The sequence below is a fragment of the Camelus dromedarius genome, chromosome 1 (genome assembly GCF_036321535.1).
Source record: "Camelus dromedarius isolate mCamDro1 chromosome 1, mCamDro1.pat, whole genome shotgun sequence".
Classification (NCBI taxonomy): domain Eukaryota; kingdom Metazoa; phylum Chordata; class Mammalia; order Artiodactyla; family Camelidae; genus Camelus; species Camelus dromedarius.
In genome coordinates, this window is record NC_087436.1 from 88,267,627 (window position 1) to 88,288,146 (window position 20,520).

Genomic DNA, 20,520 nt, shown 5'->3' on the forward strand with positions numbered 1-20,520 from the left:
GAAAAAGAGTGAGGACAAATTCCACATAAAGTTACTATAAGAAACATGAGAGAATAAGGAATAGAATACTACTTCCACCAATGGTGAAAACTTCTCAAGTATCATGCCCACTATACACACATCAAAAAAGATGAAAATTATGAGATATGAAAGAACATAAAGCAGAATGAAAAATACTCAAAAGTGAGGGGATGGAACACAGAAAAGAATTAAATAAATGAAATAAATCATTCCAAAATGAAGTCTAAGATAGAAGGGACACAAGAGTCACCATACAGTTCACAGCAGCACTATTTACAATAGCCAAGACATGGAAACAGCCTAAATGTCCATCAATAGATGACTGGATAAAGAAGATGTGGGTATATTTATACAATGGAATATAATTCAGCCATAAAAACCGACAACATAACGCCATTTGCAGCAACATGGATGTTCGTGGAGAATGTCATTCTAAGTGAAGTAAGCCAGAAAGAGAAAGAAATATACCATATGAGATCGCTCATATATGGAATCGAAAACAAAACAAAACAAAACATAAACACAAAACAGAAACAGACTCATAGACATAGAACACAAACTTGTGGTTGCCAAGAGAGTGGAGGGTGGGAAGGGACAGACGGATTTCAAAATGTAGAATAGATATTGTTTACAAGTTTACACTGTACAGCACAGGGAAATATATACAAGATCTTATGGTAGCTCACAGAGAAAAAAATGTGACAATGAATATATATATGCTCATGTATAACTGAAAAATTGTGCTCTACACTGGAATTTGACACAACACTGTAAAATGATTATAACTCAATAAAAAAGTGTAAAAAAAAGTTTTAAAATTCACCATGTTAAGAAGATATTTGCATACAAAATGTAGGTGTTATTTAGAGGACAAAGGAATAAGACTCGTTGTAATTTTAAATTTCTCTGTAGTAATCTCCAAACACAAGGGGATTGAAGGAATAAAAACAAAAGTGAGAGTTTCATTTCTGACAGTAACTGCAAAAATATTTTGAAAGTTTAATAGCGAGAAATTCTCAAATTTTATATATCTTCCTTAAAAGTTCAAATTTAATAAAACACGTACTGGAGCATGATTTTTTAATCTTTTTTTTTGGTATTCAATATATCAACATTTTGTTAATTCTGGCAACAATACACACAAATGACACTGGCCTTTGGTTTCCTTTTTATTCAGCCTTAGAAGGTTTTAGAGGCAAGGTTATGCTAGCTTCTTAAAATGAACTAGGAAACTGATCTTTTTCTATGCTGCACAACAGTTTAAATTGGAAGTGTATATAATGTTATTCCAAAACTTGCCCTCATTTTAGGTCATCATGCTGTTTTTCTTTCACCAGCTTCTTGGGCATTTCTGGAAATTGTTACTATATCCTTATTATGTTTCGAGTTCTATGCAAGATGTTTTTGCTTTGTTTAAAGCTTTATCGAGTTATAACTGATATACAAAAAGCTGCACATATTTAATGTATACAATTTGGTGAGTTTGGACATCAAAAAAAAAAAGTCACCATACACAATAGATTATGCTTTAAGAGACATAAACAATGAGAAGAAACTTTTACAGAACAAGAAGAAATGAAGAAAGATGGAAAGGACTGAAAAGTAGGCAACAAATACACAAAAAATATAGACTTAGGTTTTGAAAATCCAATTCCTACCAAAAGAAACCAGGATTTTTTTTTTTGAGAAATAATTAAATCCAGGTCTGTGGCAGGAAATGTACAAGATGAGCCTATCCTGTCATACCACTTATCAAGACATTATCAAAGACTACCAGGGTTGTGTTAAAAAGACTTAAAATAGGTTCTACCAAAGTTGGGCAAATACCCAGAAGAGATCATAACACCTTAAAAAATGTTTAAATCTGAAAGTTCATAATGATATATATCTAAGAAAACTATTGGTCACCTTTGGAGGATTGTCAATTTTTTATTTTGAAAACTGGTAAACAAAGGGTAAATACAAGTACTGAGATAAAATTTCACTGCTGAGTAACCAAAGAGTAAGTTTCTCTTTATGCAAGCATTTTGATAGATTATTAAAAAGGAACTGAAATAACCCAATTCTTGCAGTATCTGGAAAGTAAGGAAATAGACATCGCCTGCCAGCATCACGTGAAAGACTCAACCCCACTTTACGTACCTTGGCCTGAGGAAGTAGCACCACCTGTGAACCAGTCTTGCCAAAAATAACAAATCTGAATCTAATCAAGAATCCAGATAACTACCGATCTATAAAGAATACAGAAGAACTTGATAAATGACACCACAGAAAGCTCAGTCTGTTGAGAACATCTACAGAACAACTGACATGGTGGTTTCTTCAAACAACGAAGGGGAGTAAGGAGTAAAGAGCTGAAGGAAAACTATAAATTAAGAGAAACTTAAAGAGACATATATTAAAGAGGCAAAACTACAGTTCAATTACTTGGATGATAAAATTATAAAGAGAAGTAAGGAAGTAATTACCACAAAAATTAAGAAGAATGACTACTGTTGGGAGAGGGGGGTCAAGGGAGAATTGTGTTTGGAAGCAGATAGGTGTGGAGCATCTTGAGGTAGTAATTCTAGTTTCCTGATATGAATGGTGGCTACAAGGGGGTGGTCTTACAAGAATTCATTAAGCTCTCTCTGTATAATACGATATTCTGAATTTGTGTTATGTTTTAAAATAACAAAGATTTAAAAACAGATTTATAAATTAGAAATCCTTTTAAATTCACTAATCCTTAAGTTCTTAGATAAATGCACTAGCGTTTATGAAAGGACAAGTCAAAAGCTTCTACAATCTCAAGATACGGAAGAGAAATACTTTAACAAAGTTAATGTATATATGCTGAGGGAAAACTAGAGAGCATATGAAGAAGTGCAAAAGCTGTAGTTTTTAACTATTATAAAAAAAAAGTTTCCTCTAATGGTAGCAGCATTTGCCTCATCTATAAGCTATGGAGGAATAAAAATGAGGTTAACTGAAATCAGGTGATCTTTTAAGACCACAGAATGTTTAAGGTCTTTATGCAATCCATACTTAACACAGGCAAAAATTTCAGAGAGGAGAAAATTTTGATCTAGGATTTTCTCAGCAAAGGAAATTGATAGATGTAGTTAAGATTTAACTAAAGGGAAAAAGAATCTTAGAAAATCATAAACACCTTAGCCAGTCTAAATATAAATAAAATCTATTCAATTATCATTCCAAAAATAGCATGAAATGGTCTAACAGAAATTGTGTATTTGGAGGGAGCCCCAAGAACAGCCTCCATCCTCTCTCCCATTTTTCCAATTTTACATAGCAAAGTCATGGGAGGGAGAGCAACTCATCATTTTAACTGTATCTAACAGTTTATGGCAGAGGCCGCCTCTGATCACAACTGGAATAGAAGAAAAAGTAAAGAGGGGCTAGAACAGAGGGGGAAAAAAAGAGAGAAGGATATAATGCATGAATCTTGTTTATGATACAGATTCAATAACTACTCGTTAGTTGATAGATGAGGGAACACAAGAAATTTTCAATTTTGGTTCTGGGGTAATGATAAAATCCCTGGATTCTCTCTATTTTCAGATAGTCTGATATCAAATAGCATTTTCAGTTCCTATCAATAAGGCCTCTTATAAACACTGCTTATCTCACCTTAAATATCTCAAAATACCATGAATTAAAGCAGTATTAGACAACTACCATCAACAACTCCTCCTTAGTTACTTCTTTCCTTCTAAATAAAAATGTTTCCATCTTTAAATATATCCTGATCTCTGCATTCACTTTTCTAATTAGTCTTCATATTCTTCCCCTGACTTGGCGAGTTCTCTAGCCTTTTTATCTCTTCTTCACTGAGTTCCCAACAACTGGGAATAAATAAAATACATCTACCAAAGCAGTTTAATCAGTCACTTCTATGAAGTCTTAAAAACATACAATGGTTCTTTTCCTCTAAGAGAAAAATGGGCTGAAGAAACACAAAAACTCTGCAAGAAGAAAATGCAAAAACGGATGTGTCTGGCCTTTCTTCAGTTAGTGGCATCCTCATGTTCTTTCAACAAATGTTTATGGTGTGTTTCTTTGCGCCAGGCAAGTTTTACTTCCCTTCCCATCTTCAAACACCAGCTACTACTAAATGCTTAAATTAAAATCAAAGGCACCATTTTTTCAATAGTTAAGGAATCCATCTTCTTTCTCTTCCCATGATCCTGTGAGCCCTTAAAATTAATACATCAGCTTTCTAGAAAATGTTGCAGGCTCATTCCCAGGATGAGGAACAACTGATTTATCTAACAATTTACTATCTAGTCCATGTTTCTCTATTGGACAGGTTTAATGTGCAGAAGTACCTATGAACACCTGGTGTCTGAACCCTGTTTTGCATCCCTTCAAGAGCAGAGAATCCCACAGTCCAATGCAGACCAGATCCCTCTCTCTCTTGCTATGAGGGGAAATTAGAAAATCCATTTTGACCTTGGACCCAAGAGATAATTCTCCAATTCAGCTTGACCAGTAATTAAACTAATATTTTAAATCCTATCATATACTATCCATTTTTCAATTGGTTCAGAGCTTATAGTGTAAAATCATCATCACCAAGCCACAATACCAACCAGAAAATATGGGAGTCTGGATTAAGAAAAATAAGAGATTAAACAAACAAAATAGAACAAAAATCAAACACACACGTGCACAAACTTCTCTCCCTTTACCATGTCAACTGGACAGCTAGAGGTACCAGGAATTATAGGCCGGGGTTTTCCTGTCATCTTATCATGGAAGGTAGGCAGTTTGGTGGCTCAGAGTCACAAAAAATGTAACCTCCCCAGACTCATGCCCAGCTGCAACCCTCCCCCTAAAAAAAAAAAAATTAGCCAGCAGTTATAACTTCCTCAATCTAATAAATAGCAACATAAATCTTTAAGTAAAAAGTATAGCTATTTAAGTCAACCTAATGCCAAAAAAGGATTATGAAGCAGCTTACAGAGGCATACAAAAAATAAAACTAATATAAATTTAAAATTCTTGACTTTTTAAAAATTATCTCTTGCCCTGTTGTAGACACTATAATCCTTTTATGATCATCTGTTTTCACCTACCTTTTACTCCTAGAAGTACTCAAAAATACCTGGAAGTCTCAAAAAAGAGGCCTAAGGCCCTCAAATAATTTAAGAACCCTTTTCTATAATAATCCTTAATAAGTCATCTTCTCCATCAGAAGAGCATAATCTATCCAATCTATTATTTCTGACAATGGCACCAAGACATCCCTATTGGAAGCCTACGATCAACTTCTGATACCCAAAACACAAACACTCACACATTCTATTTTTCTATTTGATTATTCTCTTTTCTTTGGATTCTATTATCTGAAACTATTTCCTTAAATTATACCTAACTAACCAAATCATTGCTAAAACATGTGTATTAATAAACTTGCTAAAAAATCTATTTCAGTACTTTTGTAACCATATTAACCAAATCTTTTTTTTTCAACAACTCAAATCTCAAGCATCCTCTTTCCATATAATGTCCTTTAGTGCTTTAGCCTTCTTATATATCTTTGTTATTTATTGAGTTCTGAAGCTATCAGGAAATCTACATGTCCTGGATCAGGGAAATATTTTTCCTTACTGTCCCATTTCCTCGGAGGCTTCTATTCATTCTTATTACTGTCGGTCTATTCAACCCCACTGTTTCTCCCAATTCTACTTCTTTCTAGCTGTCCATACATCCGACCTCTTGGAACCAGTATGATAGCTTTGATGTCAACCTTCATGTATTTATTCAGCTATGATTTCTTCCAAAAGCTGCCACTCCACAAAGTTAATCACAACTCTGATTTAACATCAATCAATTTCTAGTATGAAAACATTCCCATTCCATCCTACGGATAAGTAATCCAAAACCAAAGTCAGAAGAAGAAACATTACATACAGAATGTCTGGCATTAGGTTCATTTTAAAGCATTTATTAGTTTGCCTAACAAAGTTAAAACAATGACCTTCAGTTTTAGGTTAGTAAGAAAAATGATAAATTCTCTAACATTAAATGCTATATATCACTTATTCCTTTCAGAATTGCAACCCAATACATACCTCTGTGGAAAATGAGTTTCTTCTGGATTTATCCAAGTAACAGAGAATGAGTCCACATTTTATTATTAAAAAAAAAAAAAAAAGACTAAAACGTGCTCTATGTATAGACATCACCGACTCAGTATGCCAAAAGGTAAAGGATTTAACTAATTTGAGCCATTTGCTGAAACTTAAAACTTAGTAAGAGGTTGTAGTTACCTCTTTTTGTAGATGAAGTTTGAAGCAACTGTTTGGCTTTGAGAGAAGTACGAGGCAAATTTTTCAGCCTTTGCGAAGCTGTTGAAAAATAAGGAACTGTAATATTTGCCTGCAAGGACAAGATAAAGGCTATAGCTTCTGTACACTTGAATATTTTAATACAAACTTGGAAACTTATTAAGGAACAGATAAGGTGAAAATATGTTAGAATCCTAGAAGCAGAGAAATCTTGAAGTGATGCTTAGTGCATTAAGTTGGAAAAGAAAGGGAATGGAAATCTTAGTGCAAAGTGCATACTTTCAGAAATCGCTTCTTAAAGATGAGAAAATCTACAATATGTAAACCAATTAAAATATCAAAGAAAAACAAACCACCAGCAAACATGCTACAGGATGCAAAGAATACAAAGCTAATAAGTAAAAGTGATGAACACAAGCACACAGTACAGAAAAAAATAAATGTAGTACTTGTTCAGTGCAAAAAAAGCAGGCTTTGGCAAAGCAGTTATTGTTAGATGAATTGCCCTAATGTGAAATAGCAATCCCCATACTCAAAAAGGAGAAGAAAACTCAGAACTAGGCAGGTCCGCAAGGGAGTCACAATCTAGTGACTTTAATATGTTCAACATTATCTTGCTGTAGAATTCAACTAATTGCACTTCAGACTTTGGGCAGCAACATGTTTGGGCTGTGCACATACGCCTATGGAGTGGGTAGGGTGTATTGGTGGGGTTGAGCGGTTTGGATGAGTCAGAGCATTTGTTTTTTACAGTGATCAATGAGGACTTCTAAGCTTTCTTCAAAACTCACCATTAACTGCAATGAAACTCTCAAAACTGGCAATTAAGGAGCAGTTCAGAGCTATTGAGAGTTAAAACTCATTATGACTCCAATGAACTGATTGAGTCCCACACCTACTAGTGCAGTCACCTACTTAAGTGGTTCTAAAATGTCATTCTACCGATTTGAAAGTCGGACTCCATACACCTCTAGAATTTACATGTTCCCCATCTCCCAAAAGAGATCTCACAACCATAAATCTAGCCAGAGTTTAAGTAGAATTTCTCTTTCCCTCTATTGCTTAACCCTATCGATGATAGAATTTTGTCACTGTCTGATAGTAAACATTTTTTTAAAAGTAACAAATGTATCTAATTTCTAATTCTACAGCACTCAACACATTACTGCAGCTAAATAACAAGCCAATTTAAGTTAAACATATTGCCAGACAGACTAGCAAAAAAATTCTCCAAACTTTAAAAAAAAAATCAATTTTATAATGCATTACACCTCATATCTATCCCACAGAAATACAGGATGCTATCATCGAGTATTCTTCATTTACATATTTATTCAGACATGCTTTCTGCCATTCACATTTCCATTTATTCACTCATTCATTCATTCCTGCTTTTTTTCATTATTTCAAAGTTAATTATCCACTTTATTCCAGGTACTGTTTTAGGAACAATGGATTCAGTAGCCAACTAGATAAACAAAATTCCTACTTTCATGGAATTAAGAGTCTAGGGAAGGGAAAACAGACAATAAATAAAGAGTAAAATGTATGGCCTGCCAGATAGTGATAGCTGCTAAGGAGAAAATTAAGAAGGAAAGGAGGGCAAGAGGTGGATTTAATTTTCAATTATAAATATTGTGATAAGGAAATATTTCCCAGAGATGACATTTGCTCAAAGATCTAAAAGAAGAGAGGAAGGAGACATACAGTTATCTGGGGGACCATTCTAGACAGAAAGAAAAGCAGTGGTAAGGACCTGAGGGAGGAGTGTGCCTGGTATATCTGAAGAACAGAAAGTAGGTCACCTTGATTGGAGTGGAGTAAATGAGGGCAAATGTTAACCAACGGTACAAACATAGTCAATCCACAGTATCTATTAACCATTAAAAATTTTTTTAAACAAGGGTTTAATATAAAATATCATCTATAATCAAGTGTTCTGATAAGATCTTAAATTAATAGCTACAATGACTCCAGTGGACCTTATTTATCCCTCAAGTCTCATAGGTGATGTCACAAAAATGGCATCTATAGACAGAATTGTCCAACAGTAATTCAAAGAATCAGACTGCAAACAGGGTCAGGCAGTATACTCAAAATTTGCTTGATACAGAATGAAATGAATCATTTTCATAAGACACCAACAAAGTCAAATAATGTTACCCAAATAAGAACAAAAACTAAATTTTTATCTGAATTATCAATCTTAAGTTGATTGCTTTTCTAACGATAAAATCATTTTTAAATGATTAAGTGCAGTTGTTAAACTGAAAGTCTCCAAATCCTTCTAGAACTTTGATCCATTCTCCACATTGCTACAAGACTGAATTTCTTAATAGCTCTGATTAGAAGCCTATGATGGCTCTTCGTGCTTACAGGATGAAATCTAAACTCCTTAATATGATATTAAAAAACTCCCATCGGAATCTATCCCCTGTCTACATCTCTTATCCTTGGTCACTGGACCCACTAACCAGTAACTGTGACTTACACTTTAGTCAAACAAAAACCCCCACTATAATCAGGGTACCATTCTTAAGATTTTATTACTGATCCTACTGTTAGGAAAACCTATACTTCCTTTCCTCGTGTGACAATTCCTCCTGTGCTGACAGAGAAATCTTCCAATAATTTCCTGAAAACCTCCTCATACTGCCAAGGTTAATGTCTCTCCTGTTTCCACATCAATTCCTGCCTATCACTTCCTGCCAATGAAGGACATTTACTGTCTCACTCACATTTATATTCCCAGTGCTTGGAACATAACATACACTCAATAAATATCTGTTGAATAATTAAGAAACATGTAAGTGACTGACTACTGGATAAAGTCCAGAGATTTAAACTAAATATTCAAGATCCTCCACAGCTGAGGTCTAATTCAGTGGTTCTCAAACTTAAACATGCCCCAGAGTCAGCTGACACACTTCTAAAAGTAGACATGCTGGGTCCCCATCCCACATACATTCAATCAAAATTTCCAGAAGGTCAGAAAAACTATATTTATAAAATCTCTTTGTGATAATTGACTCAACATCACTGCACTACTTATCCTTAAACAGAAGTTCTACAAGTATTTCACTCCTTCTTATATTAGCCTATATTACACAGATTTAGCATGACTTATTTCAATTCACGTTTCAGAATTATGTGAAACTCGAGTGTAACCTTTTGGTGTTTTGGTTCCTAGTGAAATCTGGATGAGAATTCCTTCCCCATGGGCCCAAGTGCAGTCTAGCTACGCATAAACTGACAACCATCCTGGATACTCCCTCTTCAGTGAGAGGTCCAGAGTAGAACACTGATTCTATATATCTCTTCTCTGAGTATACTCTGTATCCTGTGCAAAAATATACTTCCATTTAGTTAAATGTAAGCAAATGGATAAATGTTACACTGACCTATTTTACTCTTTTGTGGTAATTCACAAAGTATTTATAGTTCAGTCTCAAATCATGCTCCAACAGAGTCATCCAAGAATATTTTCCAAGATGTTGACTAATTTGCAGTTAGGTCACCATGATGTAATCCAAACAGAGATTGGAAGGGAATCAGGAGACTCAGGGAGGAGTTGAGATGAGGGAGTAATTTGGCTTGGTTTTTGCCACTTTTCTGGTTACATGACATTGTACCTATAATCTATATCTCTGCTCTTTCTTTAAAAATTAAAAATGGGATGTTATGAGGTTCAAATGAGATAATACTTGTGAAAGTAAACATTTAAAAATACTAATCAAAGTTTGAGGATTATTACTGTTTTTAAATCAGCAGACTGTCTTGGGTTTTTCTCCCTTCTCTTTCCTTTTTTCAGAACCACTAATTCCTACATTTTTCTGAAAATTAAACTTTCTACTAAACCTGTGCTCTAGTTGTCTTAGAAAGCAAGGTACTAGTCTTTTGAAAATCTCTGTCCCTGGCAAACATTCCTTCTTTTAACTGGAGAAACTGAGAAAATATGTATCCATAACCTCTGCAATGCTCTGGTTTTCTTAAACTTTTTAAGTTATTCACATTTTCCAAGTATAAAAGTCAAAAACTGGTAATAACTATCAAAATGAAAATACATTAGAACTCATATAATATTCATATTTGAATGTCAGCATCCACAATAATGCAGCCATAGCAAGTAAGCATATAAAAATAGTGACTGGCATAGTAACAAGGCAAAAGAAGTGGTCGCTTAGGTGGAAATAACAGCAACCTTGCAAAGTTAGGTTCATGCAGACCAGCAAGTAAGAACCAAAGCTTTACCACTTAAGAGCTGGAAAAATACTTAAAAGAAAACAAAAGGCAGCAAATATATAAATTGGTTTATGTAAAATACTAAAAATGCAAATTCATGTGTAAATGTATAAAACTTGCCATAGTAATATTTGTACATAATTATATATCAAAATATAAAGACTACTATGAAAACAGTACATATACATATAGTAATTAAGAGAACACATATATATTATGTATCAGAGATATATGTAAAATTTTAAGAACAGCTAACATTTTATTTGCTTCATAATGTATTAACTTTAAAGTTTTAAAATATTTTTATAAGATAAAGTTTATTAAATTATAAACCTGCTAATATTCTGGATTTACTACTTTCCAAACGCATTTTTGTGAATAGTGTGATTCTATACTAAAATAAATGTTTGTGACATTTTCTTCATAAGTAAGCTTCACTAAAGCTACAAATATAAAAATAAACATGTATATGCAATTTTTAAAAAAGGATGGTAATTGATTTTTTCTTCTGCCTATACACTATTCAAATATTGAAATATACCACTATACATATTTTCCACTTAAAAGTAAATTAGTGATTAGAATCTCATTATGTTTCTTTATATTTTTTCCTGAATTATCAACTTCTGGGGAAAATGGAAAAATAATTCACCTACAGAAAAAAAATTCTAGGGGATCAGCAGGTGATTATAGATTGGTAATTCTACCACTAGAGGTGAGAAATTATCATAAAGTTTAAGATGTAGTCAATATATTTTTCTAACATTTTTATCCTAGGTTCTCAACCTTTTCTTTTTTCTTCTATTTTTGTTAGAATTATTTTTCATTCCTATACAGCTTTAAGATGCTATAGTAGTTTAAATAAAGAGCATGTATGAAGACATGAAGGAATAACCCTAAGTAAAGAGTTGGTATTGACAATAATGCAATGAGATAAAAAGGATATAGATTTGGCTGGTTTCATCAAAGAGCTGGGATGCTATTTAGAGATATATCATGTAAAGCTTTGAGAAAGTCCCCCAGAATTTAACAATTCAAACTAAGAATTAAAGCACCTCTGAAAGTCAAGTATAAATGGTGTTCTGGATTATTTGTGCATATTTTACAAGATTTCTTTCCTTTTGTAGTGACATTTAGACTGCTCTTCTCAAAGGGAAGAAAATCCCCAGAAACAGGATATTCTCAAATCAAATTAACTTAATTTGCAAGTTTAAAGGCACAAAACCTATCACTCACCACTACAGAGATAACGTAAGAGTTCAAACTGTATTTTTACTTTACTTTTAAAGTTTTGTGAATCCCTATTCTCTATACCATTTATGAGCACCATATTAGTATCATAATGATGCTCTTAAACACACAGTTCACAAGACCTGGAATACTAAATTTAAAATTTAATTTGGTGCAAAAACATGTTTTTGCATATATCCATCTAAAGAAATGAGGTACACGAATCTCTGGGTAATAATTTTTCACAGTGCCTAAAATTTTAGTTTATCTTAGAAAAAACAAATATTTCCCAATAATTTTTATGCCTTAGAACTAAATCACTGATGTGACAAATCTCTCTAGGTGGATTTCCACTTTCAAGCAGGATCAACATGTGCTTGAATCCTAACTTGCTACTTATAAGCTGTACAGTATTATCACAGATAAGTTATATAAACTTTGAAAGCTTCACTTCATAATTTGTAAAATGTGCTAGTAACTGAACCTACTTCACAGAATTCTTCAGAGGTATAAATAGGATTATGAATGTATGGTACAGTACAAGTTCTGTAATATAAAACATGCAATTGGTAAATAAGGAAAGTTTATCAATATTATCAAAAAAAGCATTTTGGCTCAAATATATTTTTTCCTGGATTGTTCATTTTTGAGCCACCAAGTAACAGCAGCTTAACACAAAGGATACAATTCAGCTAAAGACAACAGAGCCAAGGAAGAGTGCAAAGGAATTTTTTTTTAATTGAATGCTTTCAAAGTTGTGTTACTCAATAAGTAAGTTATAAATGAATAGACAGTCAGTAACCTCATGTTTGTATCATTTCTTCTTCACAGCTTTCAGGAAATGAAGGAACACATCACAGTGACCACTTCAACCACTGACAGTAAACATGCTATGAAGGAACTGAATTAATCAGACTACAAAGCTGATGTGAACTGCGGGACAGAAGGCATGCATATTAAGCATTTGTAAAATTGTATAAATAACCCTGATAACTTGTTTAAAATTGGTTTGACTGCATGCTCCTATCTATTCTAGTTAATAAGCAATACTTTTTGGGGAGCATTCAATTCTTTTTTAATCACTTTGTACAGTAAGGTCCGAGTGCCCATCTATTCCCACATCACTTTTCGGCTCAGTCTGGCCACTTTGTCTTAGAAGCTCTTTCTGCATGATTCTCTTTGATCTCTGTTTTATGTTGCATATGTCTCCTTAATTCAACAGTATCAACCCTTCCTTTCCATCAAGTTACCTTCAACTTTTTAATGAAATTCTACATTTGCTGAAATATGTATTTTAACATGTTTTAACTGTGCTAGAATTTTTATAAGGTCATTATCATTTTTATTAATGTTCTAGTAAGAAAGCTGCTTGAGTCTTAAGTGCACTGTTTCAGGACTTTTTCCCCTCAAAATCCTATCATTTTTAATGTGCAGTACTGCAGAATATGAGGTTTTCAAGGCATATATATTTAATATAAAAAGCTAGAATTTGCTTATTTTAAAATTCTAGACAGAACACAGTTTTATACAAATAGAAGTATTGATACAATTGTGTATTTCATAGGGACAAATTTTCAATTTTATTATAGCTATGATTATCTTATAGCAATTAATAATCACTACATGCTTACTATAATAATACAGCTATTTGGTACAAAATTAAAATCCATAATTTTCATTTTTCTTTAAATAACTGATACATGAAAGATACTTACTGGCTGAAGCCTGAGGTTGCATGCGAGGTATTCCTCCATTTGGCACTTGAAAATTTGAGTCACTTCTGCTGCTTTTCACTGAGTCAACTTGTGTATTAGATGTCCGGGACAGGTTTGGAAGACTGCGTCTTAGTTTTTCTGACAACAGAATTTCAATTTTCAAAAAAATCAAAACATTCTTTCAAATGGAGAAAGAATTAAATATTAACATTCAAAAATTAAATTTTTAAAAGAATATTTATTTTATTTTTTGTACAATTTATCTTATTTACCTCTGGGGGCGGGGATTAGGTTTATTTATTTATTTATTATTTAATGGAGGTACTGGGAATTGAACCTAGGACCTCATGCATGGTAAGCACACACCACTGAGCTATACCCTCTCCCTCAAATTCTTTATTTAAGTATTCTACATATTTCAGAAGAGTTAACAGAAAGTACACATCTTATAAAAATAAACCACTCAATACAGATTCTATAAATGGGTAGAAATATTAAGAACAACCATAAATTATTTAAATCAAGATCTGTACACAGATCACTTCATGAGTATAACAAAGCAAAGCAATCAAGTAAAATTAAATTCACTTCCTCCCTTTATTTTTGTTCTGACTCAGTATTAATAAAACAGTAAACTGACTAAATTCTTGATCTACTTATCCGAAATACAAAGCCTTGGTAAAAAACCGTTACTTTCAAACTGAAATACGAAGGGCAAATTTCTTCCAGACATTATAGTTACCTTCATTTTTAACATTGGTTGTCTGTAAATCTGTGGGATGGCCTTGAAGTGAAAGGCGAGGTTGCTGTAAGCGGCTAATCATAGGCTGTGGGGACACTCTACTATATTCTATTCCCCGAGCAGGAGATCGAGAACGAGGTGAATTTCGGGGTGACTGCTTAGGTGATGGTCGAGGAGAATTGCGTGGTGATGGTGAAAACCTGTTAACAGCAGGGTATACTGCATGATGCATATTGTCATCTTCATCATCTAAACTTTGTGCATCAAGTTCCTGATCACTAAAAGTACCCCGTCTTGTAGAATTGCAAGATGAACCAGAACTGCGACGAGATGTGGTGGCTGCATATTCTTGCCGGAGACCTGACAATAACGAATGTGTTATTTTATTTCTTTAGTTATATTTGTAAACATTCAAACAAGGTGTAAAGGCAAAAGATTACCACTGAGAAATTCAAACAGGGTATAAAGTGTAAAGGAAAGCTCTCTTTTCAATTAATCACCTTAGATCTCCCCACATATAAGGATACAAATACCACATCAAAAAGGCTATTTTTAAATTGAAAGAAATTCTATAAAGCTTCACCCAATTTCAACATTTCTTCTTGAATCTGAAATCTATTATTAAAACTAGAACCATAAACTTAAAAATATTTCTACTCCAAAAAACAGTAATCCAAATTTGATATCAACACTAAAGGAATACTGAAGGAAAACAATTACTGTCCAACTAGTGCAAAGAATACATCAGTGAGTAAATAAACTCCCTCAATACCGAACCCTTGGATTAACCTTATTCATGAAGATGATGAAGGAAACTTCTATCCCACTCTTAGAAATTTAATATTCGAACACAAATATAATTTCAGTTGCTTCAAAACCTAAGAGACTTCCATAAAACAAGTTTAAATTCTAAGCCATCAAGTAAGAATTTTCAAAGGAGTCCCTTATTTATCTTGATACCTCCAGAAACACCCAAGCAACCTGAGGAGCCCTTCAAATAGTATAAAAACTTGTAGATTAAAAAACAAATGTTGATACATATTTAACAAGGAAAAAGTTACAACTGAAAACAATTATAAAATTTAGATAATATTTTGAGGAAGTCCTGTTAATTACTGGCAGTTTAGTCTAAAAGATCTGTTCTACAGCAGTATTCAAACTTTAAGGTTATGTATCTATACACAGAAAGTCCTATCAGTATGGTTCCCCAAAGTAGTAGATGAGAATCACACCAGGGTACCTGTAAACCTACTGATTCCTGGAGCCCATCTAGATCTTCAGTCAGGTTTGGGGCCCACTGCAATAACCAACAAAGTTACTTAGTGTCATGTTACAGAAAACATGGCACTCAGTCATCTAACAAAAGATAATAAACCAGTGAGAAGAGCACTGTTTTAGAAAAGAAAAATCCAGATCCTGATGCAGCCTCTCCACTAACAAGGAAGGGATCTTAGGAAGTCACAACCACTGTGAGTGGTTTCTCATCTTAAAAAAAGAGGGGGCTTAAACAGGCAACAACCCAAATCTGTTACTCTACATTTTTGCTACCAAAAAACTGGGTAAATATTGTAAAAAGGAAAATCATTCTTAAAAAAAAAAAGCTAGCGTTTAAGGAGGTATCACACAACATTTTTAGCAACCTTTTTTTTTTAATTCACCAAGAAAAATATTTGTGCACGTGGATGGCTTAGAAAGGATTATTAAAGGAAAGCTAAAATTTCTATTATTTGTTACCAACATACAATATGAAAGCTACAGTTGTTTGAATTTCCAACAAAATACTGTAGTCTAAAAAGTCACGGTTCAAAGAAGAAATGAGTGAGTTTACTCTGAGTTATAGTTAGGCAGCATTCTTTATTTTCACATCCGTGACAATAACTAGCCCCTCCCTAGCTGACAATACCATACTCCTAGAGAGGAGATATATATATATATATTAAGTTATAGAAGGAAAGGGTAATATGTTATTAGTTTCTAGGGCTAAAGACAGATAAAACAAGCACCAACCCCTTCTATCTTTCTAAGGAAAGCTGTGTGAAAATGGGAAATAAATTAGCAGAGTAAGAAACATTCTTCAGTTTCTTAATAAATGTTGCAGCTTGATAAAACTTACTACAGATTTACATAAAAGAAAGGGCCTAAACAGGAAGTTTTTCAGCTAAATTATAGCATGACTCCATTACCTCAGGTAATTGTCAAAACTCTGAAATCTGTGCTTCAAGGATCTTTTCATTGTAAAGGTTAAAGGGATTACTTTAGAGAGTCTGTTTCCCTCACAGTTAAGCCAATGGCATCTTACAATAAAATGTACAGGCAAGAATAATACTATCACCATCATCTTACATTCAGATGAGAGCCAAGGCATTGATGAGTTCTTGAAATAGTATGAAAAATTTTATACATATGCATATTTTGGGAATGACAGGGGACAACCTTTTTTATCAGATTCTCAAAGGCATCTGTGACCTAAAAAGTTGCAGGGATCTCTCTGCAAAGCAACATCACACACTTCATGTAATTTAATATCACAATTCTGATTTTTTCATAAAGGTCTTTTTTATAGACTACACCATACATTCTAAAAAAGATGATATTTGCCTCCAAGGATAAAAAATTAGTTTTGAGGGTGTAGAAAAATCTTAGGTATCATAGTAGTTTGTGGCCTTTATAGTACACAGAGAGATATATTGTATACCTGCAGTATTAACATTTAATGGGAGTGGGGGTGGGTAAAAAGAAAACAAAATGTGTCCAAATAGGCTCCTTAGAGGGGTAATAATGAAAGAACAGCTGAGAAATCCTGGTCTACACTAAGAGAACACAGAGCAATAGAGTAATAACTACACTAGTGAGTTACAGTGCAGAATAACATGCAAGGTATGATTACCAGTCACAGAAGCAGAGCACAGCCTGCTTTTCTTTGCTCCTCACACAGCAAACTACTCTACATAAAACGGACTCTGAAAATAAGTTAATGAACAAACCATCTATATGTTGAATAAGCCTCTGAAACTTGAACATTTCTACTCTTACTACCTTACTGATCCACAACACTGTAAGGCATATTTAATAACCACAAAAAATTATGCAGTAATGAAAGACCCCAACTTTGAACAATTAAAATACTTACTTTCTTCCTGCATCCGAGCTAGAATCTGCACATCAGTTACATCATTTAGCTTATAATTGGATCCAATTGAATCTTCATCTAATTCTGAAGCACTTAACTCACTGTCTATAGAGGATTGAGGACTGAGTGGAGGATTTCTGTCTGATGAACTTTTCAAATTACCTTAAAAAAAGAAAAGATTCAAACTTTGGTGAAACAAAAATTGAATAAACATCTGCTGCAATTAACTTGATATTATGTCTTTGGATTCAGTTCATTGTTATTGCCTTTTCTGTTTATAAAATTTCCAAATATTGAAATTAAAAACTGACCTGATTAAGAATAAAGAGGGCTATAGAGACACCTTTATATACAATGACAAACACAAACATTTTCATATAGCTATAACTTATCTATATCCTTACAAAACAATTAAGTTTTCAACACAGTACCTGGCCAAGTAGTTAATGTTCAATAATACATGCTAGAGGATTTCAACTTTTTAAAAAGTAGCCAATGAAAATGCTCTATAAACAGATGAATTTATGATGTGCTTTTTCCTCCCAAATTCACTCATTAGGAAACACCATCATCTTTTCCCTTGAATAAAAGCATCTACTTTACCTAAACAAGAAAACTATAATTTGAGGAAAACCAGGATTCCTTAGAGATTTAGAAACAAACCAAAAGAAGGACACTAAGCTTACTTCTCCTACATTATGTCATGTTTACAAAATTCCTTTGCCAAATTGGTAATGGGAAACCAAGTAGTTCTCTGAAGGTTAGTAGTGAAGGACAAAGATGGGATAAAGAAAATGACTGGATAAAAAAATGCGTTTTATCACTCTAAACCAAAAGGAGATAGAAGACAGGTCAGAGGATATACATATCCAAAAGAGTTTAACTTGTTTCTAAGGAAATGTTTTCATTAGATTAGATCACATTCTAGTGAAGAATTCAGAAAATTCAAATGCTGTCATGAGTATTTACTTATTCATTCATTCATTCGTTCATTTTTGGTGAGAGGAAGTAATTAGGTTTATTTATTTATTTTTAGAGAAGGTACTGGGGATTGAACCCAGGACCCTATGCATGCTAAGCATGTACTGTACCACTTGCGCTATATCCTCCCCTACTAATATTTCTAATACAGATTTGAAACTCTTGTTTTTCTAAAATTCTTCACCATAAGAGTCAGCTCCAACATGAAAGGCACATAAGAAGAGCAAGAAGAATACAAAACAGTTAGTATTTATATTATCAAGAAAAGGATAGTGCACATGATAGGATAAGTACTACAAGGTCAGTCTAAAATAGTGCCTGATTAAAATTCTTTATATTAAACAACTATGGCAGATCAAACTTTTTAGTATGACTGTACAGGTGAAATATTTCAGAGAGCTAACAGCAGGATCAATAAAGTGATTAGACTAGGGAGTACACAGGTCAAAAGTTTGATGTAGTTAACAATTTTTAAGGAAGCTATAATAATTAATCATAACAATAGCAGCAATAAGAATAACTGAATGGGTGAGTTCTCAAGAACAGTAAACTACAGAGTAATAACCTTAGTTACAGAACTACACCTGTGAAATGTTGAAACATTGTTCTCCCAATTTAGAGCACTCTATCCCTCCTGTATTATTCAGGGCTCGAAACACTCTCTTGGCACATTCATACACAGCCATATACTATCATTTAAGTGCAATATCAAAGCTTATTAAAATTTCTATTTAAAAAGTTTTGGCCCTATAGTTTTTATAACCCAAGCAAGCTACTCAATAAGCATTCATTGGTTAAGAGAATTAAGCTAGTGACCCTATTTAATCAAGCCAGATTTAAAAACTTTCACATACATGCTGAAGAAAACTTTACAGATGTAACCTGGCTTATCTGTAACCCTGGTGCCTAATACAATACTACTTGCTGCTTGCTAAGTAGTTCCTCAATGATACTTTCTCTAACTAGTTAGAGGTTTCAAAATTAGACTTAAACTACTGATGAGTAAGTTATTTTCTGAGGCAGGGCAGTAAATTAAAAAGCATTTATTTATTTTTTTGAATTATAGTCAGTTATAATGTATCAATTTCTGGTGTACAGTACAATGTCTCAGTCATGCATATACATACATACATTCATTTTCATATTTTGTCATTAAAGGTTCTTACAAGACATTTAATATAGTTTCCTGCGCTATACAGAAGAAATTTTTTAAAATCTATTTTTATATATAGTGGCTAACATTTGCAAATCTCAAACTCCCAAATTTATTCCTTCTAACCCCATTTCCCCCAGTAACCATAAGATTGTTTAATATGTCTCCGAGTCTGTTTCTGTTTTGTAGATGAGTTCATTAGAGTTCTTTTTTCTTTTTTTAGATTCCACATATAAGTGATATCATATGGTTATTTTTCTTTCTCTTTCTGGCTTACTTCACTTAGAATGATGATCTCTAGGTCCATCACTGATGCTACAAATGACATTATTTTATTCTTTTTTATGGCTGAGTAGTGTTCCATTATATAAACATACCAGAATTTCTTTATCCAGTCATCTGTTGGGGGACATTAGGTTGCTTCCATGTCTTGGCTATTGTGTATAGTGTTGCTATGAAAACTGGAGTGCATGTACCAAACAAGCATTTCTTAAGTACACCATTTCATTGTCTCCTTACCTGAATTTCCAGGAAGTATTAGCTGTTTGACTATAGGAGGTCGCACTGGGGTTGAGGATGGAGAATTAAAACCACTGCTGTATGGGCTACTGGCATTTGGACTGTAAGGACTTGTGTAACTCACGGAGTTGAAAGGATTATTATATAAATTCTGCCTCTTGAGAGCTGCATTAATGACAAGGGGGGAAATCAAATTTAAGAAACTAACAACACTTCAAAATTTTTCCTAACATTTCAAAAACTTTTCCTATTAGAAAGTTCATTAAATCATTATCTGTCTCAATTTAAATACAGAAACATTTCTATAGTAGTGGGGGAAAATATATCACAATAATCCCAAATATTTCCATTATCTTAAATTTTGTTATGCAAATAAAACAGCAGCCACACCAGACAAAAATAACACCATAGGAAGAATATCTCCTCAATAAATTATTAGCCACTAAATTAAGTTACTTGTGTCTTGTTGGAAAGTTTACTCCAATTGTGTCAAC

At 33.3% G+C, this 20,520-nt stretch overlaps 1 protein-coding gene across 2 annotated transcripts in view; it reads right to left on the reverse strand.

Annotated features, from left to right (window-relative positions):
* Positions 1-20,520, reverse strand: part of SLAIN2 (SLAIN motif family member 2) — a 60,728-nt gene that overhangs the window by 10,949 nt on the left and 29,259 nt on the right. Inside the window, exons 3-7 of one of the 2 annotated variants that reach the window (XM_031435020.2) lie at positions 20,027-20,191; positions 17,374-17,535; positions 14,244-14,603; positions 13,502-13,639; positions 6,297-6,374 (exon numbers count right to left, since the gene is read on the reverse strand). In XM_031435020.2, coding sequence (XP_031290880.1) covers positions 6,297-6,374; positions 13,502-13,639; positions 14,244-14,603; positions 17,374-17,535; positions 20,027-20,191 — 903 coding nt within the window. The remainder of the gene's footprint in view (positions 1-6,296; positions 6,375-13,501; positions 13,640-14,243; positions 14,604-17,373; positions 17,536-20,026; positions 20,192-20,520) is intronic. The other variant, XM_010992856.3, reaches the window with a different exon arrangement.